The sequence below is a fragment of the Amblyomma mixtum genome, chromosome 3 (genome assembly GCF_055824585.1).
Source record: "Amblyomma mixtum isolate Tamu chromosome 3, ASM5582458v1, whole genome shotgun sequence".
NCBI classification, from domain to species: domain Eukaryota; kingdom Metazoa; phylum Arthropoda; class Arachnida; order Ixodida; family Ixodidae; genus Amblyomma; species Amblyomma mixtum.
In genome coordinates, this window is record NC_143014.1 from 307,213,828 (window position 1) to 307,239,437 (window position 25,610).

The 25,610-nt window shown below is 46.6% G+C and overlaps 1 protein-coding gene across 2 annotated transcripts in view; it reads left to right on the top strand.

Annotated features, from left to right (window-relative positions):
* Window positions 1-25,610, top strand: part of LOC149355523 (uncharacterized) — a 138,068-nt gene that overhangs the window by 11,198 nt on the left and 101,260 nt on the right. Inside the window, exons 1-2 of one of the 2 annotated variants that reach the window (XM_089583840.1) lie at window positions 9,878-9,971; window positions 15,201-15,355. In XM_089583840.1, coding sequence (XP_089439966.1) covers window position 9,971; window positions 15,201-15,355 — 156 coding nt within the window. In that variant the 5' untranslated portion in view covers window positions 9,878-9,970. Of the gene's footprint in view, window positions 1-9,877; window positions 9,972-15,200; window positions 15,356-25,610 lie in introns of those variants that run through there. The other variant, XM_089583839.1, reaches the window with a different exon arrangement.

Consider the following 25,610-nt stretch of genomic DNA (forward strand, 5'->3'; position numbering starts at 1 on the left):
CGGTGGCGGCACTTATATGAGCTTCCAGCTGTGTGATCCATTGGCAAAGGAGGGCGTTTTTTGTGCTGAGGTTGTCTTGGGGTGGCCTAGTTGCTAAGGGCGGGACAGTAACGTAGTGGCAGGATGGTAGTGCAGTGTGCATGTTGGGTTGAGCAGCCTTCTGGGCCCAGGCTTGTGCCGAGTGAGGACCTTGCAAGGGGGGATAGTGTGGGCCATTCCTGTGAAGTGGGAATCGGTGGGTTGGAGACCTGGTGATGCTAAGCTGTTGGCTTGGGATAGCAAGTTGATGTGCCTTGCATGAGTCGGTGCCCGTGAGATGTGGGCCTTCGCACAGGATGCATTTGGGAGTGCAGGGGGGTCCTGGATGGGATGAGGTTGGTCTTGGGTAGAGAGCAGACGTCATAGCGATGTCCGGGTTGTCTGCAGTTGGTGCAGGCACCCGGGCTGCCTCTGTATGGCGTGCAGTGGTATATGGTACTCATATAATTGACAGAATAGGGGACGTAGTCTTCATCGACGGTGATGAGCATCGAGTTTTTCTTGCCCATGTGTCTAGAGGTGTAGACCTTGCAGTTGAGGTTGCCTTGAACGAATTAACGGTAGACTTCTGCAGGTGTTTCTTGGCAGTAAGCCTGTGAGATGACATCACGGGTAGCTACAGGAGGAGGTGCTGTGCAGGCATGTTCTTTGCCATCCATATTGAGGGAGATGATTGGGTGAGACGCATGGCCAGTTCAGTCTGCGAGATGGCCACCGTGAAAGTGGGGGGGACCCGGAGGAAGGTGTCTGAGGGTGGCGTAGTCTTGAGCTGCTCCTGGATGGCATGCCGCAGTTTGATGCCGGAAATATGGTCCTGTTGAAGCTTTCCGTGAGGCAGAAAATCACACGGAGTGCATCTGATGGAAGCGATGGGAGTTGTTTGGTGCATTGTGCTATGAGGTGCGCTGCTTTTTTTGCTGGCGGTGAATGGGTTGGCGGCATGCTAGGCTTAGCACTGTGCCATGCCGTGTGCGACTTTGGCGCTGGTTCATCTACCGCCTTTGCCTCCATGCTTGTCACTCGTCGGTTACCAGCCAAAGTGTGCAGCGTGGTTTCAACGTTATAACTGGCGTGCAAAGTGATTGGTCCACCAAGTTATCATGCGGCTGTCACTGGCTTGCGAGCTACCGATAAAGCTGTGGAAGCGGCTCGTCGATGATGAGGCCAAAGCGAAGTGCTGCACTAGCTAGACGCTACTCTTTCGTCTGCTGCATGTCGGAGCACGTTACACAATGCCATGCATGTCTTTTTTTCTTTTTGGAGGGCGGGGGGGTCTGGAAAAACAAGGCAGCAGTCGTTTTAGAGGTGTCTGCCAGCAGCTACTGTGGATCATATCGGGGCTTGCATGTGTTGCGTGCGGTAGCGAGCTGGCATGCTTGGCATTTTATACAGCATCTTAACAAACTGAGAGAATACAAAGTGTGATCTAACTGCGGCTTTGCCCCTTCCCACCCACCTTCGGAGTCTGCGGTGTCACCACACACCGACACCCATGGACCTTCAGATGTGCTCCTAACATGCTCCTTCAGAGGTGCAGAGCTAACACGGGACTTTGTCCCAGCCACTGAGAGAGCCGGGAAAGAATTCGTTAAGAGTGAAATCGAGGGCCTTGGCATGTGAAAATAGTTATTAGTGGTTAGTCGAACTGGTTGTTCATTTTTGAATAGTGCATAATTGAATGAATGTGCACACAACTCTTCCCATGCCTCCTGATACTAATATAAAGCTAAGGAGCAAACGGTAACATTACTAATCCCCAATCATATCAGATCTGGAGGCAGTATTCCTTTTGTTTATGATGCTACATGAGAACGTTTGCTGGCAGAAATGGTACCAGGTAGATGCTCTTACGGCACGTCCAACACTTCCCCTTTGCTGTGTTGACATTTAGGCACGTCGGAGATCGAAGACTTCAATAGGCAGTATAGCTGTGCTGTATGTTTTCACCAGTTTTGTGAAACTTTACTTCAGCTTTCGTGCCACATGTCTTTAACATTTAATGGCAGATTAGTTTCCATTCCGATCATAAAGGGAATAATCATTTTAATAATTAAAAAGGGAGCACTAGGCAGTACCTGAAAACGGATCATCCGGCATGAAATTTTAGTAGAGATTATTTTGTTCACCTAGAAAGTGCGAAAACTTGATGTTTCCACTCAGTCAAATGCTTTCTCGTTATCAATGAACACTATATATTGGGGTTGGTTATATTTTCACATTTCTCTGTCACCTGATTGATTGTGTGAATATGGTCTATTGTCGAATATCCTTTATGAAAGCCTTCCTGATTATTTGGTTGATTGAAGTCTAAGGTTGTCCCGACTCTATTAGCGATTTACCTTAGTAAATACCTTGTAGGCAATGGACAGGAAGTTGGTCGTTCTGCAATTCTTCAATTTCTTGATGTCTGCTTTCTGATGAATTAAGTAAAACTTAGCGTTTTTCCAAGCTGTAGGTACGCTTGAGGTCACAAGGCATTGCGTATACAGGTTGGCTAGTTTTTCTAGCACAATCTCTCCTCCGTCCTTCAACAAATCTGCTGTTACCTGATCCTCACCAGCTGCTTTCCCTCTTTGCATTGCTCCCAAGGCTTTCTTTGCTTCCTCCTTCGTTACTGGCGGTATGTCCCATTGCTGTGTTCTACTGCCTCTCTCATTAATGTTCTGATTACAATGGCTACTGTATAGATTTGTGTAAAAATAAATGCTGTCAAAAAGAAATGCACACACAGTGAGGGCTCATCAAAGATAATGAGTACAATACTATTAATTGAGCAACCTTCTGCTTGGGAGATCAACTGCTCCAAGTTAATCTGTATTGTATGATGCCAGTACAGAAAAAGTTGAGGTACAGAAAAATAAGCTAGATGTGCACAGAAAACAAAGTTCAGTGAGTGTGCCACATGAAATATGCAGGTAAAAATGACAGCATATAGGTATGTTTTCACTATAATACATAAAGCACAAAAAAAATTGTGCAAAAAAAAAAATTTAAGAAATTGCGTGGTGCTTGCTTTCTTCCACCATAGTAGTATTTTATTCCATCTGATTTGAAGCAACTGTTTCAACATTCATTCACAACTTGCTAGCACTTCAGTTCTCTCCAGCAAATCTGTGAGTGACAATGCAGTCGTGAATAAAGCCGATAGATTCCTGCGGTTCTGCAGAAAATTGCGGATTTTATCATTTTTCGCAGATTTTTGTATTAGCAGCTGCGTATATTTCTTATGATATTTATTATTTTTTATGGATGTCAGTAGAAATAAGAGGATGAGAATGTGATTAACGTAATTGTTTGAATTCTCTTGAAACATGGAACTGATAACAAAGTTCTGCTGGCACCTTGACATGCTTGCTCCCTCACTGGCTCAAGCAAGTTGGCTTAGTTTAGTTGGGTGTAATGTCCCAAAACGACTCTGGCTATGACAGACATCGTATTAAAGGGCTCCAGAAATTTTGACCACTTGGGGTTCTTTAACGTGCACCGACATCGCAGAGTATATGGGCCTCTAGAATTTCACCTCCATTAAAATTCATCCGCTGTGGTCAGGATTCAATCTGCATCTTTAGGGTCAGCAGCCGAACACTATAACCACTGAGCCAACATGCCTGCACGCTTCTATGGGATGAGTCGGGTACTGGTGCTGGTTGAAAGCAGTAATAATTTATTTGCACAGCTATAATGCTATTTATTTTTCATGTAACATCGGCTTCAGAGAGCTCCTTGCATTATATTTGAAACTAGAGTATTGCATAGTCCATGTAGGAATGCGTTTTGTTATGTGTTCTGAGCGAGACCGAGCCACTGTGACGGATCTTGCAGCATGTTGAGGCATAGCCAGCACCAAGAGAGCTGGGCACCTTCTTCGTCTTCAGGCCCAGCCTAGTGTCGGCGCCTGCCGGTGGCGGAACCCGTGAAAGTTGGTACACTACAGTTTCCCCCTTTGGAAACTGTATGTCCGAGGCATTCACCTCGGAGCACGACTGACAGGAACGAAAATGGGTTGGAGACATACGTTGCACTGCGTCCATTGTGGATTGTGAGAGCAGCAAAGGGAAACAGGATGCAGGGATGGCGGGAAGCAACTTCAGAAAGCGTGAAGAAAACATTTGAATGAGTGATGCCCGTTCAGTAGTGTGGTACGAGGGCAGCAGAAAACGGAGGAATGTTGTTATCAGTTGCGACAAGAAGTTAGGCAGACTGGGTAGGTACATTGCATGAGGGGGCATCACACAGCAGAGAAAAGGCAATTTCCACTTGGGCACAGTCAATAATGGCACAATGAGACGAAACGAAGTCGCATCCCAGGATGATGTCGTGTGAGCAGTGAGACAGCACAATAAACTCGATGATGTGCAAAACGTCTTGAATGAATACATGGGCCATACACGTGGCTGAGGGATTAAAGGGACCCTGAAAAGCTCTTTGCCAAGGTTAGCAAAAGCCCACGAGAGATCGTTATTCTATCACTTGTCACCACACCGCAAAAATTGTTAAGCGAACTCCATCAACACCGAAGAGATCGCCGATTAAAAATGATGTTTCTCCTCTCCCCCACATACTACCCTCAACTCATACACGCGGGGCTCGCTCCGAAAAAAAAAAAAGAAAAGACAGGCCGATGCTCCGCCGATGCATACGTCAAGCAATAGCGCCCTGCTTGTTTACTTCCGGTGGTCGCAGACACATGTGCGAAAAGTGAGTGCGATTCACGGCGGTGCGCTGTTGCGAATGGCGTCACAACGTCCGATCACAGCTCGTCGCCTGCGTGCAACTTGCTAGATGTCAACGACGAGCTGCGCGCGGCAGACGCAACGACGGGAAGCGGGAGCCAAAGCGAGCGCGGAGAGCGGCAGCGTCGTGATGACGTACAGCGCGCTCCTCAGGGCGCTCGGGGCCGAGCCACGCCGGGCCGGCCTGCCAGCCTTGATGCCGGCCACCGGCGAGTGAAAAACGCGCTAGTATTGTTTGTTCACGTTTATAGCAAGCCCTGGGATAGATGCATGTCAAAAATGCATCACTTCTGACGGTCGTTGGCCAATACCGAGCTGATTGTAAAAGTGATGAATGCGTACTAGCAAATTTCATCCCATAGCCGCTTTGGAGCAGGCGGCGCATCGCCTGCCGCCTGCTAGCTCCGTTGCTGAAGGCGTCGTGGAAATCGAATATATATTCTATTATGGGATGAGTTCGCAGTAAAACGATGTGAAGAGTAGGCCTTTTGATATAGCGCAAGCGACTTCCGAAGCGCCGCCAGCCGCGGCTTGGATGCGAAACCATTAGGCCTAGTGACGACTAGGGCAACCTGGGACCAGCTCACAGTTCGTCGCCTGGCCTTGTCGCAGTCGGTGTCGTTGCCGAAAGTTCCACTTTTGAACAGACATGTTGTCGTTGCTCGAATCTAGGAAGCATCATCTCTGGTAGAATGGCTGTTTTGTATTTCCTTGTGCGAACGTCAAGTACGCCGAGCATGCCGGCCGGCCGACCGCCTGGATCACGTCTGCCGGCATCATAAAAAATGAGCTAGAGTGTTCTTGACCTAAATAATAAGCCCTAGGCCAAGAAATGTGAAAAATGTGTCATTTTTGAGGATCGCTGACCAATACTGAGGTGCTGGTAAAGGTAACAACTGTGATACGAGCAAATTTCTGGCCACAACCGCCTTGCAGCTGCCGCTGGCCTGACGTTGGGGTCCGGCTCGCCTGGCACCCGTTCGCTTCGCTGCTGAAGGCGTCGCAAAAAGTGACCATACTATTACTTTATGGTGAGATGATGCTGTTGACTGTAAAGCGATGTGTAGAGTAAGCCTTTTATTATAGCTCAGGCGACTTCCGAAGCGCCGGCCGCTGCGGCTTCGATGTGAAACGAGCTATAGGCCTAGTGATGACACCACGGCAGCCAGGCAGCACCAGAGCTCGTCGCTCGGAGAGCCCCCGAGCGATGCCGTTGCCGAAAGCTCCCAACATAAGCAGGCATGCTTTGTAGCTGCTCGAGTATAGCTGGCAGTCTTTCTGATGACGATCGGTGCGGCGCGCCGGCCAAGTTTTCGCACATATGTGTCTCCTACTTGCTGCTCGAACGGCATGGATCCGGAGCTCGAAGCGCGGCTGCGTGCAGACACCGCTGAGATGGGCTTCGAGCCTTTCAGCACACGCCATACCGAGACCCACAGGGCGACAACAGCAGCAATATATATAATTCTAGTACACTATAGCAGTGACTCGTCGGCGCATCTAGGAAACTCTCAAAGGCGGGCGCCAAGGTTTGACGAAACACATGCTTTTGTGAGCAGATGGATTTCCTTCTTTACCGGAAGTACCACATTAATTTCAAGAAATGCGTTGGATTCTTACCTCTGTATACGTGAGTTTTAAAAAATAATAAGCAATCAATAAAATAGTATTTCAAGGAGCATCAGTGCTCAGTTTCAAATGAAATATTGCAAAAATTGCGCGTGACGTTATATGGCAGAGCTAATGATAAGGGTCGCCCAGTCCATGGCCAAGGCTGCCGAGTTTACGTCATGTGGTAGGGGTGGGTAAAAACGCGCGGTGAGGTGTCACCCTAATCGGCTGTGAGCGGCAAGTTTGAAAAATTGTTTGTAAATTATTGGTTCCACACGCAGCTTTCTGAATCAGACTAGAATACTCTTAGAGACCATCTCTACAGAGTTGTTGCAATAAAATATGATTGAAGAAACCATTTCAGGGCCCCTTTAATGCACTGTGAGGAGGCATTTGGAGCAAAAGGTCAGTGAGCAGTGTGGTCACTTTGCGGAGTCGATGGCAGAGAGCTTCTCTGATGATGGGATACTGCAGCGCCCTTATCGACGAGAGCAAAAACTGTGGCGCCTTTCACGAACACTGCGATGACATAGTGGGACGACACGTAGGACTTGGAAGACTTGGAAACAAGTGTAGTTCTTGCCCCTGGAACTGCGACTGTTAGTTTTCCTCTTGGGCGGAGTTAGAATGTTGCAGCATCGGAGGAGGGCAGTGGCAGTGAGGGGAAGGCGATCAGCGAGTGGTATAAATTTGCCGATCTGACGACCCAAAGGGGGACCCATGATGACCCATGGGCGGCCTTCATGGTGAGGATGGTTCGGCATTGTATGGGTAGCAGCGCAGATCAGGTCGAGAGGGCGGAAAATGCTGGTGGCAAAGCCGCGCAACATGGCTGGGCAGGCCACAGGTGTAACAGATTGGTCGGTTGTCCGCAGTACGCCGAGGGTTCATAGGATATGGGTGGGCTCTTGAGAACGGAGCATGAGAGGGGGCTGAGAGGGCGTCGGAGGATGGACAAAAGGGGAGGCCTGGTAGGAATTGGGTGCTGGCGGATGTCGCGGCCTGGCCACCCGCTTGGTCACATGTCAGGGGTGCTGTCATCAGCGGGAGAAAATGGCTAGATGGCAGCATGTCAGCAACATTGTCCTGCACAACACAGTGTATGGTAGGAGCCAAAAACGGGGCCGAGTCAAAAGCATGGTGAGCAGGGTCTTGGAAATATGAAATTAGGGACAGCTGGTGGGTGACCTCTTCGTGAATGAAGGCTTTCATTTGGTATAACAGAAGGGAGTTCTCAGCAGTAGGACCGCTCAGGGCCAGTGTGGAGAGAGCCTCATCACAGACACCAAAGTGCTGCAAAGAAGCGTGCTGCTTGTGGAGCTTATCGTAGCTCTGCTCTGGCAAAGCTTAATGACCTCACTGACAGTGGTAGGATTCTTCGCAAGGAGCATCTGAAATGCGTCTTCAGCAATTCCTTTGAATCTTGTCTGCTTTGGGCATGGCGGAGTTGGCGCATTTACAGAGGCCAATGATGTCCTCAATATAACTGGTGAAGGTCTCTTCGGTGTGTTGAGCACGACCATGTAAAGTTGTTTGGCATGGGAGCTTGTGTTCTGCAGGGCAGCCGAACACTTCTACAAAACTCTTCTTAAATGCGGACCAAGTCGGTAGATCTGCCTCATGGTTGCGAAACCAGAGGTTCGCGACGTCCATAAGGTAAATGTTGACGTTACTCAGCTTGAAGGAATCATCCCACTTGTTGTAGCTGCTGACTTGTTCGTACGAATACACCCATTCGTTAACATCTTGGTCGGCTGTGCCATTGAAGAGGGAAGAGTCACGCTGCTGGATGATGCCAGAACAAAGGACCACAGTTGAAATGGCTGCCAGTGTTGAGGCAGTCCCGTCTGGCATGGTTGACGCAGGGGGCAGTGTATAACTGTGGAGTTCCAGGTTGCTAGCGGAGGCACCCAGCACCCCCACCAATTGTGGGGTGTGTTTATTATGTGTTTGAGCTATTGTGATGGATGTTGCAGCGTAGTCAGGCATAGCCAGCACCAAGAGAGCGGGGCACTTTTATCTTCAGGCACAGCGTAGTGTCGGTGCATGCTGGTAGCAGAACCCATGACAGTTGGTGCGCTACACGCCATCTTTTTTCTTTTACGCTGTTCTTCGAGATGCTCATTGCAAGCTCACCCACTACGCTTATGAGCTGTGAGAAAAAGCAAACTTCTCAATGACCTTGGACCATCGAAGCGAAGCATGTGGTCCCTTCTGCAGGAAAGGCTGCATGCGTGAACCTGTGGGAGGCTTCCTGCGGAATATTGCAGATTCTTTGCTCTCTTTCTGAAGAATTTCAAATTTTCTGCTGCAGAAAATTAGGGGCCTGCCAACTCAAATTTTTTGCAACACACACATTACAATGAAGTTGCAAATTGCAAATAAGCGCTGCTTTTTTCGCTTTGGAGTTTCTTAGGCGTCTGCATGCAAACTTTGGTTGAGTACAAAAGATTGTGCAAGGCCATACAGATAACCTACTTGAAGATTTGAAGTGTTTAGAAAAGTTCACTTCTGGATCAGTGATGACATGTTCAGGAACTGTTGTGCGGGCTCCTAGGCTATCACAAAGTGATGGCCCTCAAATAAACATAACTAGTTGATTTAGACCATGCACATTCGTGTGGGCCTTAGGCCTATGTTACCTATTTAGGCTGCATTAACGTGGCTAGTGTCCTCCTTTGGCAATATCAAGACCACATATGTGAAAAACATTGCTGCTACATTTCCCACGATGTTGTGTCCACATTGCTGCAACGTTGCCACAATGTTTCATAACATTATATGTAACATTCGTGACTCTTGCTTGCTCTCCTGTCTTTCACCTGCCCTGCTCTACAGTTTCCGATTCTTCCTTTTCACTTTTTGCAGTGCTTCATGGGGAATGTGGAGCCCTCTTTGTTTGGATATACAAGTTTCCTTCTGCTGTTTAAGGGGGGACACGGGTCTTGGACGCGAAAAAATCGCCAAAAAAATCGATTTTCGGAAAACTGCATTTTTCGAATCTACAACAATTATTCTACCGATTTGTCAAGTTTCTCATCTCCTCGATTAATATTTGCGCCGTAATATCAATTTATAACAAGCCTCATGGCTAATTTCGAGCCAGCGTTCACGCCAAAACAGCGCGGTTTCAAAAAAGTACAGCTTCCGTCTCACGCCTGCGCTCATGGCGATCTTGGTATCGTTTGAAAGAGCGGTTTTTCCTCTTCAAATTGCGCGCGCCAGCTCCCTGTTCCGCCGATTGGTTGAGTAAAAAATAGCAAATAAAAAAAGGTACCCACGCGCGTTTCTATTCGCTAGTCTGTGCACGTGACGAAAAGGGATCGCCTGATTGGTTGAGCTTGCTTTCCGTCGTCTGCTTCGCGCTTAGGAGACGCGTCCGGACGCCATTTTGACAAGTGCTGCCGGCCTCGGAAATTTCGCTGTGATGCCGGCATCAACGATTAACGACTCCTTCCGAAAGGAAGGAGTCGTTAATCGCAGATGTCAAGAAACGTTCTCCGGCGTGGCGTTGCAAGACATCGATGATGAGTGAAGTTCAGCGTCAAGTGCCGAAGCCGGCGAGCCTGCGGTTCCCGTTGTAAACAAGTAGGCCTAGCGTGCCCGCCGGGTGGAAGTGCTCCCGGGTGGAAGTGCTCCCTATGTCGGCCGCGTTCGTTGGGATACAGCAATGCTGACTGACGACTTGCGGTGTTGGGGAAGGGAAGAAGAAAGTAGACTCAATATTGCAAGAGCTGTCGTTATCTATAATCAGCGATGAAGCGCCGACGCTTCGCGATGAACCGATAACGCCGCCGCCCGCGGTGCTTAGCGCGACAGCGAGGAGTGAACAGGGCGATTCCTTGCAGATAAAGAAGTGATACCTAAGCAGCTTCCGTTGACAGCCAGCAACCGCGCGATAGATCGAGCTTTCTGGTAAAGCTGGTGGTGCGGTGCCAGCGGCTGCCGCGAAACGAAACGGGGTCCTGCGAAGCGCGGAATCTGAATTCTTGACGAAATAAACTTGCTTCTCAGTGTTTTGGGGGGCAAGATGAGCAGCAAAGAGCAAGTATCGTTTGTTAGGGGCTGACTGCGATCACAACGCCGTTTTGAGGTAGAACCGCGCGCCGCAACTTGGGAGAGGTCGCAGTGCAAAGGCACTCATCCCGGGTTCCAGCCTCTAGACTATGCCATCTGTTCGCCGGCAATTTCCTTGTTGCAAGCACAGTTATGTCGACGGGAAATGGTTCTTCCACATCAGAAACGAGCCAGAACTCACTTCAGTGATTTCTACTTACCCTTCGTGCCACAAAAATGTGCCAAAAACGTTTTTCTCTGATTTCTCAAAACTGCAATTTTGGCACATTTAGAATTTTGGAGGAGCGATATCTTCAGTTCTATATTAGCTATTAGTATAATTATTTTTGTACTTTAAAGATAAATGCACAGGTTGTGCAATAAGGCTAGCTTTAAACCACTGCTTCCTTGGGAAAATTTCAAAATAAATCTTTTGTCTCAGTCATCAAAATGAGCTTTTTCTCTGCCATGTTTGACCAGCTCTAACTTTCGTCCAAGTCGTCCTAGAATGCTAATTTATGCCTTATTGCACTCCTTGGTGACTCCAGATAATTTATAAATAGTAATCTTCTCCACAAGGTCTTATGTCAATTAACCAAGCTTCCTCCAAACAAAAAACACTTTCCATGATAAATATAAAACTTATGGCTGCAGGAAGAAACCATTTGAAAGTTTTAGAATCAGCACATGAAAATGTACAAACAATGAAAATTTGGTGTAAATTTGCCCATAAAGGAAATAGGTCTAAGAGGGGTGTCCCCCAATGATTTTTAAGATTGCAATTCATTTTTTGCATTTTTCTTGAAACGAAAAATTCTCCCACCCTTCTATTTTGCGGGTGGCGCTGCGACTCTTGTATTTGTCAGATTTCAATGATCTTTTTTTTTTACTGGCTCTTGAGTGTGCAAGGAACACAATCCCTAGTAGCACAGATTGCTGCTGGAACGTTGCAGCAATGTTACCTATTTAGGCTGCATTAACGTGGCTAGTGTCCTCCTTTGGCAATATCAAGACCACATATGTGAAAAACATTGCTGCTACATTTCCCACGATGTTGTGTCCACATTGCTGCAACGTTGCCACAATGTTTCATAACATTATATGTAACATTCGTGAAAATTTTAGCAACCCTGCACAAGCACGCAGGCCTGCCAATTGGTAAGCTACACAACATATCATAACGCTTTTCGAGGACCAACGAGAGCAACCGGCACTTGAGCTCCACAATACATTACATACTCATACACTCACCTCCGAGCGGATAACATATAGCCGTTCCTGAAGGGTGTCCCAAGGGTGACAGTGGCGAATAGGTAATAAACAAAGCTTTGCGACATATTAATCGAGCTGTGCATGCAATTTATAGCAGGCGCAACAGAAGAGGTTCAGTTGCAAAGTACTGCTAGTTAAAAAAAATGTTTACTGTAGCAACAGTCGGAAAACTTCTGTAACTCTGTGCTTGAAATATATTTGTAATGTTGCTTTATTGTTATGATTCAAGCATTATAATAACTTTCATCAGGCTGTATTGCCTCAACGTTGCTTCTCGATGTTGTTCCAAAGATAGCAGATGGTATGTTATCCTAACGAATTTCTGAACATTTGGCTGCAATGTAGCAGAGTGTGTCATCCTGACCAACTTATGGGCATGTTGCTGTAACGTTGGAGTATGTTGCACAACATTATAAAACATTGGCGACATTGTCATAACGTTCTGGCGACATTTTGTGCTACTAGGGATAAAGCTACTACACAAGGCCTCTACTAACTGCACAGACATTTTGAAATTGTAGAGAATGTAGAAAGGGAAAGCTTGTACTCTTGAAGTTGAAACTTCAAACTTTCATAACTCTGTCTACAAGAAAGATAGGAACATACAACAAGTTTTATTGTGTTCCTTAAATGAATGGGAATAGATCCACACATCTTTCATCCATTTCCCTTTGTGGATCTTTCTGCAAGCTTCCCACAAATCTAGAACAGAAAAGTCCTTCTAACTATTGAACAAGTTTATGCAGAAGGTAACCAATAGCATATTTGAAATGAGCACACAGAATTACATAAGTTCTGCAAATTTCATGTTGGTAGTTTGAGTATCCTGTCTGCAGGGTTGGGAGTTGCCTGCCTTGGCTGCATTGACACTATTGCACACATGACACTATTGTGAACACCTCCTTTTCTGAGGATATTGCCCCTCTGTAGGAGTCTAGTCTTGACTGTAATATTCAAAAATGCTTGGCTTTTGCCCTGTTCACTCTAGTGTCAGTGTTCTGCTTGTTTCTTCTGGTCATGCACCTGTGATTGGGTGCTTTTCTTCACTGTTGTCGTAGGAGTAGAGTGAGCGACTGGCAGTCAAATTTTTTCTTGATGTCCCATACCTATTTCTCGCTTTGGGTCTACTAAAATGTGTTCTTTGCATGAGTGAGGTCATGGAGTGGTTCAACATTGTGACGTGAATATGGAATGAATTGACTGCAGTAGTTCACCATCCAAGCAAGCTTTAGGCTTCCAAGGAATGCCTCTGTGTGTTACGCTCTTGACTGCCTTCACTTTTTTTGCTGTCTGCTGTGATTTCTCTGTTTCAGAATGTATGTGTGAGGAACTTTGCACTTGTCTTGATTGCACCCATCTCGCTTTCGTGCAGTTTCTTGTACTGGCCTTAGTACGAGTCAACTTCATTGATCATCTTCTTTGAGAATGGGTCTAGACTCTAGAATGTCGTCGCTGATAATTATCATTTCTTCTGCACTCAAAAAAACCTGTCGAATGACATCTTGGAAGAAATCTACTGCAGTGTTTACTCAAAGGGAAGTCTTATCTGCACAGTCCGTGGTGGGTTGAGATTGATTTATTATTTATTTATTTTAGAATTACCGCCAGGCTTCACAGACGGCCTTAGGCAGAAAAAAATACAACTTAACAAGACTTCACAGAAGGCCTTAGGCAGAAAAAAAATCACCTTAACAAGACATGAATCGGGCAAGAAATCGGACATAATCAGCCTGTTTGGGAGAGTTGGCCGATTACAAAAAAAATGGGCAGAATGACCTGCACTTCGGCACGCGGGTCGTGCATGCTGTTTGTAGATGTGACGACTAGGGATAGATAATATAAAACAAAGTGAGATAAAAAAAAAGTGGTAGGGTTTTAACAGCTAAACTGAGTAGGTGTGTGAAAGCATGGGTTTAGTCGTCGGCACATCTGGCGACGATAACAGAGTAAGGTTAAGCTCTGATGGAGGTTAAGCTGATATGATTTGGTCGCTCCAGACATGGAAGTTGATGAAGACGACGATGTGCAGTGTGTGTTGCAGTGTGTTGCAGTTTACCACGAGGTGTGATTGGCTGCGGCCCTTGTGTAGTGGCCAGTAAGCTGATATGTTCTCGCGGCTACGGGTTCGTGGCAATATTCAATTTGGTTGTGCATGGGCTGTTGCTATGCTAGGTTTTGCCAAGGTCGCCTCCAAGGTCAAGCTTCACACAAACTCATGAGCTGGTTAGACCTCATGAAGTAGTGCTTTTACACTAGAATGTTGTGATAATCTGTTGCATTGTTCAAATTCTAGCTGGGATACCATTGATTCAAATCCAGTTTTGAGAACTATGGTTTCATTGAGGATATCAATAATATTTACAAATATTGCAATAATTGCTACAATAATAAGGATTACATGTCTTGTGGGAACTTTCTGCCTTGTAATGCTCATGTTCAGGAATGTAGAGTGGTCGATTCACTGCGACATGTGAAGCTGAAAAGACATTGCCAAAGTGAAAATGCTTAGGCCGTGTGGCCTAAAGCTGGAAAGACAGTGCAGTTGCAAGCACTTATCAGAGGTTGTGACACAAGAGTTTAGGAAAACAATGAATGTAGGACAACTTAAGTCTGCAGACAAGTTTCCATTTATCATGTTTTTATTTTTGTGGGTGTGTTCAGATAAGAACGATAATTGAGGTCCTGTGGCCATTTTTTGCTTTCAATGAAATTTTTATTTATGGTGGGCAAATGTGTCAACAAAAAGGGAATTATACTTAGTTTTTCAAGAAACGCTTTACTTTTCTTGTAAAAAAATCGTATATCACTCTAGATGGAAAATGTCAATTTTGCGATTTCACTAAAACGCTAGTTTGTAGCCCTGCAGAAAGTTAAATAAAATTTTGTGGAGCCTAATTATTTTTTCAGTGATTTTATGCAAACTTTTCTCTTGGAACCAATGCAAAATTCTTTTTTTGCTCCTGTAATTTTCCTGCAAAAAATTGCAAACATTGCTGAAAAAGTAAGGCATTTCAGTAAGGGCAGTTTTTAGGACAATAATGGGAAAAGGAGGAGTAAGAACATGTTGCTGAAATGTTTTCTCAGTATTAATTCATTCTTTTTGCTATCGGTGTACAAAATTTGTGCTTCTGGATCTTCTAGTGAGGTGCAGCAGCGTAATTTTTTGGGAGAGCTACTAAGCGCACCTGTCTTGTGATGAAGCTTAGATGTTGCAGATGGTGGATATCTGCTTTCTGGAAAAATGTGCTTTGAAAGCAGTGTCCATGCAGCAGTAACAATCAGTTCAGTTCAGTTCAGTTTATTACCTTAAAAGTCCCCCGTAGGGGCATTACATAAGGGGTGGGTTTTTATACAAACAGTAAGGATCATGGTAATCGTAAAAAATCTGGGTTCAAGCACCTGGGTTGGGTTGTGATATGTTTACTGATGATGTCTTCATGGCAGTGTGCAACAGATGCTAAACTGAGGGCATTGATATTGCCTGCGCAGTGGCTCATAGGGCCCAGGCTCCATGGGAAGAGCTGCCTGAGGCACCACCACTTGCCACACCTGAGACAGTATCTGCTGTGGATGCAGATCGGAGGAACAGGCCAACACATGTTAACAAGCTGCGGGTTCTCAGCACATCCTATGAATGCTGCAAGGTGAGGGCACCACATATCTTCTACTCCATCCGAAGGCTCACATCCGAGACCTTCAGGCTTGTTGCTCATGTGCACTATGTGGTTTTCACTGTGCTTATGCTACAGTGAGGCTGCGTGTGAGTATTGTGAAAGCTGCATAAATGTCTCTAAAGCTGATCACTGCACTCCTCATGTATTTGAGGCCTCGGAAAAGAAAAAAATTGATTTAGTATTACAGCAAGCCACTTGCTCAGTGTGTCAGCAAAATCAGTTTTGTGCCCATTGTATGCGACTGTTGGCATGAAAAATCAAAAGTTTGTCCCTATTGGTAATGTGTTGGACACTTGAGCTGCAAAGCACACAAAGGCAGAAGGGAACAAGACAGATGAGCTTAATTGCAGTGTCTTACACATGTGAGGGTGTTAGAGAAAGTATCACTGATGTCAGGTGGCTGGCTGAAATCTGCTATCATTTCTTTCTGCATTGCTCACAGTACAAATCAGTAAAAAGCCAGCAAAGCACTCACGTGGTCCTTTGCTTTCTGTGTAGAAGACATTGCAGCAATGAACTTAAGCTTGTATGTCTTCATCGCGAATGCTTCGCAGGTGGCCCTCGTGGGGAACTCAGCGCTAAGCACAGCATAGTTCTTCTTAATCCCTTTCGACATATGTATTAGGAAGTTATTGAGGAACAGCCCTTCTGGCACGAAAAGAGACACCCTCCTGATGTTCCCGATGCATCTGATACTTAGGTAATTGCTGCTTTCCTTTCTGTGTAGAAGACAATGCAGCAATGAACTTAAACTTGCAGCATATGTCTTCACCAGCGCTATGTGTGACATACTGAGGCCAGAATTTGCTCTATCTTGTAAGTGCACTGTAACATAGCACGGTTCACACATGCACTACTGGAGATCTGCGAAAGCTCACCTTTTAAAAGAAAGGTGGAAACCTAAATAGCAGTGTCTGCTGATGTCCTCCTCCTTTTGACTAAGTTGTCTCGAAATGAGCATGTGCACAACCTCATTTTTAGCTTTGCTTTGCATTGTTTGAGGAATTTGGAGAAAGGTGTTTCACTTTTTATTTGTGAGAGTGTGCCATGCATATGGTGTCAGCTTGTTCTGTTGTTCCTGGCTGACATTTTATTGAATGGTAATTGACATATCCTTCCTGATAAACTAGTTAAGAAATTTGCTCTGTGACGTATTTTATGTGCCGACAACACAGTGAAAGGCCACTCCATGCCTTCTCCGAAAACGGTCGAGCCAGCCATTGCTGCACACGAACTCCACATTCAGCCGCAGCGCAATTTCTTCTGCTTTTGCTTTCAATATCACTCCATTCACTGGCAAATTCGCACCACGCGCTCTTTTCACCCAAGCAAGCAGAACGTCTTCTAGGTCTTTGTGTATAGCTGTGCACATTCTCTTTCGCTTTGGCACAAACTCACCATCTTGCAAAGCATTAGTAATCCGCTCGTTGTTTTTTACAGTACCGCTCACGGTACTTTTCGCGATGCCGAACTTGCGCGCTATTTCATTCTTTGAAAGCCGGCCGGCGAGAACTTCGGTCAAAACTTCGATCTTCGCACAAAGCTCAAGCGGCTTTTTCCAAGCTTTTGGCTGATCAGCCATACTGGCAACACGACGAACAAGGTGAGAACTAAAACAAACATCGGACACCACGATGTGACGGGTGTATGCACTAGCAGGAGATTGCGGAACACAGCAAGGTCCTCCCTGCCCGAGATCGTAGGAGGAGTCTGCAAGTTCCGAGAACTCTGCGCACACGACGCGAATCTACTGGCGCGATAAAGAGGACAGATTATTGTTAGGAATTGCTGCAGAAGGTGGGGGGGGGGGGGTTGGGGGGGAGAGGGAGCAGGTTATCATCATCATCATCATCATTTATTGAACCCTTAAAGATCCCGTCTGGGACATTACATAAGGGGGGGAAAGACAGTGGTGTGAAACGGTCATACAAAGGCATGTAAACATAAAAAAAACCATAACAAATATAACAAGAATAACAAGTTTGACGTGCAATTAGCGTCAGGTAATTCAAATAGTACAGAATATATAAGGCAAAGCAGTTGTATATAAAATTAAACATTAAAATGTACGGAAATTAAATAAGTGGGAAAACACTTGTGGGGTGGAGGGGGGGGTCGCAATGGCACAAGCAGTTCAAATTGCAGGGACAGCATCGCGGGGGAAGTAGCTATAGTTGGTTCAAGTGGTCTGTTATTAGCTGCCTAAATCTGGCGGGATTAGTTTCGATGACAACGGTTTCAGGAAGATTGTTCCATTCTTCTATGGCGATGGGAAGGAAAGATTTGTTGCAAGCGTTGGATGAACCGTGCAACCGCTGAATGCTGAGGGAGTTGAATAATCGGCGAGATGAGCGTAGGGGAGCAGATAACGAAGTTAGGCGTAGTGCAGGGAAGTTAAAGTATAGTTTGTGTAAAAGACAAAGAATTGATACTTTTCTGCGGAGTGCTAATGGTTCAAGGCCGAGAGACGATTTTAGGTTGGTAACGCTGTGTCGAGACGAATATTGCGACGTTATGAAGCGCGCTGCCCGATTCTGGATAGCTTCGAGCAGTTGTATTAAGTAAGCCTGGTGAGGGTTCCATATTGCTGAGGCATATTCCATTTTAGCGTGAATGAATGTTTCGTATGCTTATTGTCTGATTGATGGAGGGGACATTGATAGTGATCTTCGGATAAAGCCAAGTGCTCTGGAAGTGCTTGCGCAAAGTTTGATAATGTGGTCTGACCATGTTAATTTGTTCGGTATTTCGACGCCAAGGTACCTGTATGAATTCGTTACTGACAGCGCCACAGAGTTCAAGGAGTACTGGAAATTAGTAATGGAACGTTTGCGTGATATGTGCATGCATTTACATTTCGAAATATTAAGCTGCATGAGCCAGTCGGAGCACCATTTCTGTATTTTATTTAGGTCGTCCTGTAATAATTCCTGGTCAGTGTTATCAGATATGCGGCGATAAATGACGCAATCATCCGCAAAAAGACGGACAGATGACGAGATTCCAGATGGCAGGTCATTGATGAAGATTAGGACGGAACCCTTGGGTACACTGGAGATAACTACGGTAGTTGCAGATGCGTGATTAGCGATGACGGTGAACTGCGAGCGATTAGTCAAGAAGCAGCGAATCCAGGAAAAGACTAAAGGGTCGAATGACAGGCATGCAAGTTTACAGATGAGACGTTGGTGAGGAACGCGATCATATGCTTTAGAGAAATCTAGGTAAATGGCGTCTGTTTGAAATAAAGAATCTACTGCAATGTCAGTGTTATGATCTTCAAGGACGGTTTCAACTATTTCTTTTTTTGGCTGGTAACTACGTATGTTGGTCATCAGGACAGAAGCTTTCTGATAAGTTGCGCTAGGACGCAAGCATTTGGATGGCTGGACATGCGGTAACAACGGGACACATGGCGCCTTGGCTAATCGCTATGACTTTAGTTCTACAATGAAATCCGTTTCAGTGTTGAAAGTGAACTGTCTTTTGCCGATAAGTAACTTGTCGAAGCGGATCTTAAATGAGGCGTTGCTTTGTTGGCCGTAAGAAAAAAGTTTTTTCCTGGCTTGTCGGACTTTCGCGGAATAGTCGTCTTGAACTGAGAATGAGGTGTCTTTAAGTTTATGCCCTGCAACAAGAATTCTTGATTTATCTTTAAAGTGTGCCAGTTTAACAATTATTGGGCGGTTTTTGTCTGTTTGGAAACGGCCCAGTCGATGCGCGTTCGATGTCTTGGCTATCAATTGTAATGTCTAGGTGTTTGGAGCAGAAGGAAATAATGTGTGCTTCAGACTGTGCCCAACTTTCGCTGGGTTCATCCTGAAGACCGAGGAACAATAAGTTCGAGCGGCACAAGCGGTTTTCAGCGTCATCGCACTTGTTTGTTAAAGCTTTAACGTTTGAAGAAAGTCTGGCCAAGTCGGTGTTATTTATAGATGCAGCTACATTTTCCGGATTGGATTCGACTGCTTTTTCCAGTGTTTCGACCCGCGCTGAAAGACGGCGGACCGAGTCTTCAATGTTTGTTTGAGCAGAACGGATCAAGGCAAGCTCTGCAATTACAGTACTCTGAGAGGATTCAATGCGTGATATGGCTTCGGAAATTGATTCTAGAGACGGCGGAGCTTTGCTTTCAGTCGGGCCTGGATTCAATTCGACGTCTCCAGATAATATGAGCAGGAGACAAGTGAGGTGGACGTTGAGGCAGAAGGGGCAAGCAATATACAGCAACCGTTTGCAACAGTCAATGGCGTCAATGGGGCACGACACCGCTAGCAAGAACGGGTCACTAGAGCGGCAGGAAGCGGCACAGGGTAAATAACTAACCTGCAGTAGGTGAAGAAAGGGCAATTGCATGACAAGTTCTGATGTGGTGGCGCGCCCCAAATGGCCCCAGCGATACAGCAGCTTATGTAGGTGGCGACTTCGCGCGTTCGTGCCTAAAGTCACTGGAACTCTGAAAGTACCGCAGCTGTTTTCTCTTCGCCGCCGCGCCGCCTATTGGCTAGTTTTGATCACGTGATTAGGCGCCTCCATAGATGGTCCACTCGCTCTAGGAGCCGACGGGGCGCAGTGCTTCCGAGGTGGTTGGACGGCGTGTTTTATGAAGTAGCACGTTCAGTATAGCGTGTGTGTGCGTGTGTGTGTGTCTGTGTGCGTGTGCGTGCGTGCCTGTGCCTCTATCTGAGCGTATGTCTGTGTGCGTGTCTCTGTGTGCACGCATGTGTGTCTGCGCGCGCGTCTGTGCGTGCGTATCTGTGTGCGCACGTGTCTGTGCACCGCGTGTGTCTGTGTATGCGTGTCTCTGTCAGTGCGTGTGTCTGCGTGCGTATCTGTGTGCGTGCGTGTCTTTGTGCACCGCGTGTGTCTGTGTATGCGTGTCTCTGTCGGTGCGTGTGTCTGCGTCCGTATATGTGTGCGCGGGTGTCTTTGTGCACCGCGTGTGTCTGTGTGCGTCGTGTGTTTGTGTGAGTGTGACAGCAATAAATGTCTTCGAAGACGTTGCTTTACGAGATTTTTTTCCCTGCTTATCGATATTGGCTAATAAGGATTAAATAAAAAGTAATAAATTGTGAAGTTTAACGTCCCGAAGAGACACGATAGCTATAAAGGGTGCCGAAGTGGAGCGCAGTGGGAGAATTTATGCCACCTGGAGTTATTTAACGCGTACTTACATCGCACTGCGCACGGGACTTTTTGTATTTCGCCTCCATCGAAATACAGCCACAGCACGCCCGCATGCTATCTGGCTATCTGGCCGCACAGTTAGAGCTTTGGACCCGTCGTCGACCTTGGGGTCGCCCAACTACCTCCCACAAGCCTCCGACAGGCGACTGACCACACGGAGGGAAGAACAGGAGGCAGGAAACAGCAAGCGCACAGGGAACGTTTTATACGCATCAGACTTCCAAGTGAGCCGATTTACTAAACGTTTTGCTATATACCGCTCGTATGTACGCAGCCTGCCGGCTTTAAAGTCTTCCGGGCCCCGAAAACATGCATTTGCGAGCCTCTCACGGAAGCAAAATAGGACAAGCCTGCTTCTTACGTTGTTAGCTCACACCCGTAGGCTAAAGAATACGAGAGGCTGCGCAGCTGTCGTGCGACGCTTTCAAGGTTTTCGAAACCCTCACCTCATCTAAGGTATCAATCGTGAATACTTTCATTGATTAATTTTCGCGCAAACCGATGAGCAAGGCGGCCACAAGGGAGACCTTCTTCGCCTAGCAGACGACGCGCTCACCGCGCTGGACCACCTCTGGCAACAACACCCCAATGTTGCCCGCGCGCTGCCCGCTGGTTGCGGTACTTTCAGAGTTCCAGTGACTTTATTCGTGCCCGGTTGCCAGATGACAGGCTGGTCCACCACTGGAAGCAGCGGATGCTGGTCAAGGTGGTCGTTGTCGAAGAAGTCGTTGTCGGCAGGCAGCCAGGAGAACTCGGTGGCGTCATGCGTCGCGAAAAAGCCTGAGCTCTCGGCGATGATACTTGAAGTGGCGGGAAGCCATATCAGGATAGCCTGCAGTAGGTGAAGGAAGGGTGATTGCATGACGAGTTCTGTTGCGGTGGTGCGCCCCAAATGGCCCCAGCGATACAGCGGCTTATGTAGGTGGTGGGTTCGCGCGTTCGTGCCCGGTTGCCAGATGACAGGCTGGTCCACCACTGGAAGCAGCGGATGCAGGTCAAGGTGGTCGTTGTCGAAGAAGTCGTTGTCGGCAGGCAGCCAGGAGAACTCGGTGGCGTCATGCGTCGCGAAAAAGCCTGAGCTCTCGGCGATGATACTTGAAGTGGCGGGAAGCGATATCAGGATAGCCTGCAGTAGGTGAAGAAAGGGCGATTGCATGACGAGTTCTGATGCGGTGGCGTGCCCCGGGAGGTTAGGGAGGGAAGGAGCAGCGGCAGTTCTGCGTTCATAGAATCGCCTTTTCAACGGAGACGTGGTTAGGCCTCTGTGCCTCCCCGCATTGCACGGAGGGTCGGCGGTGCAAAAAAGCTTTTTTTTTTCCTTTCTTTCCTCTGAAATACTGCTCGAATGGTCGAGTACAGCTACATGGCTTGGGTGCGGCTGGTCGTGAAAGTTCATCTTAACCGATTAACACGTGGGCAATGTACATCTAAGCAGATTTTTTTTGCATTAACTCTAAGGGAAATTGAACAAACGATCTCCCTGTTCATCTTAACTAAGGGTTCATCTTAAGCGAATTCATCTTGACGGGAGTCTACTGTACTTAGTAGTGTGCTTGGTGTGGCACGAAAAATAAGGTAATAATTTTAAATTGTAACATATTACTTTTCACAGCTGTAATCTTCATGCGCAGTTTGCGCTATTGTTGACGAAGTACGATGCAAACTTTCTGCACCGCGCTTTCCGCATCGCCATTGGCCCGCGGCAGTCAGGCATGTCACGGTAGTCACGGTCTCAGCAGTAGAAGTTCGTTTCGGTCCTTGGGCAATTATAAATAAATAATTAAAACGTTACCCTGCCCAAAACACCTATGTCACAATGGGCTAGAGACAGAAGGAAAGTGGGCTGAATAAAAAAAAAACATAGCAGTGCTAATAACGCGGGCACACGATATATGTTTACTGCAGCGTGACCCATGCTAAACGCGCAATGCAGAGTTTTGAGAGAAGCGGTGTTATTCGCCTGGAGAGCGTCGACGAGCATTTTGACATGCAGTGCAGTCGGACTGATGTTCGCCAATAAGCCAGCTTCAATCTAATTTCACGGTACGCTCATTTCTGCGCCTAATGACTGTAAGATGTGCTGAGCTGCAGCAGCATTTATTTCCTTCTCGTCATCCCTCCAAGCAGTAAAAAAACTTCTCATTTGGTTTTTACCCATGACTAGCTCTGCCCAGTTGGCCCTCAACTGGGAATTTTCGCTTTCCACTTGATCCACAAATGGAATCACTTGCTTCCCATTTGGTCCCCAGTTCTTCCGATTTGGCTCTCGACTGGGAAACGATTTTTTCCAGTTGGTGGCAGACTGTAACCATTTGCATCCATTTGGCCCCCAATTGGGACCAGTTGAGTGCCAACTGAATTTCAAAGTGGAACCAGTTGGACTCCAACTGGAACCAGTTACTCCCATTTTAAACCACTTACTCCCATTTCAATTTCCAGTTGAAGATTTTCACTTGGGTTTGCACTGACATTCCCAACAGTGTGTTTGCAATAAAGCATCTGACAAAACTGCAAGAAATTGTCACTGCTGTGTGGTTTTCACCCCAAAAGCAGATGATAATCAGCCAGGTTTTCGCCAAATAAATATACTCTGATGTAAACAGTTTTGCAGCAGTTTTGGAGGGCTCTTGTTTAGTTTCTCCTGCCAATAATTCAAACATTTTGTCTGGTCTCTTGAAATTCATATTAACAGGTTTTGCTGTGGGATGTATAGTGAGCTTCCATTCCCTTGAGGCTTGGGTAATGTTTGTAGTTTCACTTCGTTTTTTTCTTGATTTTTTTGTGTTGCAATTTGACTGCACTTACCTGTGTTTGTCCCCTACAGCAGGTGCACTGTAAGTCTATTGGTTACGAGTTTTTGTGACTGAAAATGCTCCTGTAATATACTCCTGTTTTAGCGTGGTGTGATGCATGGTGCTGTATTGTGAATCGCCACATCCAGATGGCAGGTGTCGTCTCCCAGCTGCTGAGGTGCAGGCAGGGTTCAGAACACAGCTTCAGGCCTCCCTCCCAGAGGGAAGGTGAAAAGGAAGTCTTGGTTATTTAGGGCAGTCATGCTTGCATGCAAGAGAAACTGCCTTGGAGAGAACACTGGAGAGAGAATCATGGCAGAGGAGCTGTTCACTGTTACAACTACAACTCCACTAGTAATGAATCATTAGACAAAGGTTTTGTGGGAGTGCATTCTTCACCTCCACAAGGCCTCCAGGGTGCAATAAACAAGTGCCGTCAGGGGCCCTAAAGGTTCTCTCAAGGAGACCATATTGTACCCACGTTGCCCGCTGGTGAAGTTAGTCATTGCCTGATGTCTTTGGGATGATGCCATCAGCTGCCACAGTAATTGGAGCATGAAGTTCTTTGAAGTTCTATTGCTTAAAGCTAGGGGTATGCAGGTGCTAACACTTGGAAATTCGAATATTGTGTGAATAGTGATTGCTATTTGATTCACACTGCAGTTTATCTATTAAAATTTAGTTGGCTCCCATTAAGACGATCTTGGTTAAGATGAACTTTTGGATAAGATGAACAGTGCAAGGCCATTTGGTTAGTGTCCTGAGGGATTCAATGTAAAAATATCTGCTTAGTATGAATGAACTTTTGCAGCAACCGTGTACCTAGCTGATCCATGCAGCGGCACTTGCGAGATATCTATCTGTGCAGCGCAGTGTCGAGGAAAAAAAATGTATAAAATGATTCAGTGCAAGAAATCACGCCCCCACATGATAGCTTCTGTGCACCTTCACTCAGAGGTACGAAGAAGCTGTCTTGCGGGAGCACTTTTAGAGCGGAAGCTCAGTGTGGCTGTGACGTCATGCCATGTGGCTCGGCACTCCTCAGCGCAGCTTCGCCTTCACAACTACATTGAACAACATGATTGACCGCTCCCTTCTCAATTGCACTGAACAACGTGACCAAATTTAGCTGACTGTTATTGTCGGCTGGGCAGCACTGGGCGCTCGCGACGAAACGAACGCAACTGCATTCGCATCGACAGTTGGGTTCGCTCGTGGTGGTTCGCGCGGCTGTCATGAAAGGCTTGTACAAGTATGAGTAAAAGTACTGTTAAATATCTGGTAATATAAGTTGAGCGCAGCCAGTATTGTGAAGTTACCTCACATAGCAAGCTGTAATTATTGTGCGGACGAGATACCAGGTTCACTCGTGTAATTTGCACTTTTTTCAGTAAATTAGGGGTCCAAAGAGAGATGCGGAGATTTCACGAAACTCGTCCTAAAAAAACTCCATAATGGTCATAATGCGCCTATATGCCCTACATTGTCGCTCATACGTCGACCCCCCATTTGCACCCGTCGCTGTCGATGCAACCCCCGTCTCCGCGGGATGGTTTGAACGCCGCGTGCGCAGCTCTAAGCAATAAACGTGCAACGATACAATTGCAGAGCTAGCAGTCAGGAGCCAGTTGAGATAAACGTGGCGTCCTCGCGATAGGCCCGGTTGACTAGCGGCTAACCGAACCGCCAGCGGTTCGGCTGGTTAGAAATTCGGGCACCTTGTCCTGGAAAGCATCCGCCAGCACGAGTGGGCTGGGTAAACGGTGCACAAATATAATTTTCTTTACCAGAGCTGATTTAACAAACGAATTATGAACTTCTTACATGTGGAGCTGCCAGGGAATGGGCACCGGGCTTACTGTACCGTCGTGCTCGCACCTCGCACCCAGTTGGGCTTTGGCTTTGCCTGGCCAGTTACGTGATTACACCTTCACAGCGGCACGGCCAGCGCCCCCTCTCTGCTCGCACCTTTCACAGCCGTACACTGCAACACGTTCGCGCTGATCTTCCACAGCCTGCTTTCATGCACGCTGGTGCATTTTTTTCTCATATATGTTGGGTAATAAATTCTGGGTGCACATTTACGCGAGGGCGTAAATTATGCGAGTAAATGGGGTAAGTTAGCCCCCTCCTTGTCAGTTTGGCTGCGGAAATTTTCCGAATTTTAAAATCTACCGGTTGGCGGGCATTGATTTTTTCTTCTTTTTCTGGTCCTGACATAGTATATTCGAGGTTCTGCTGCACTC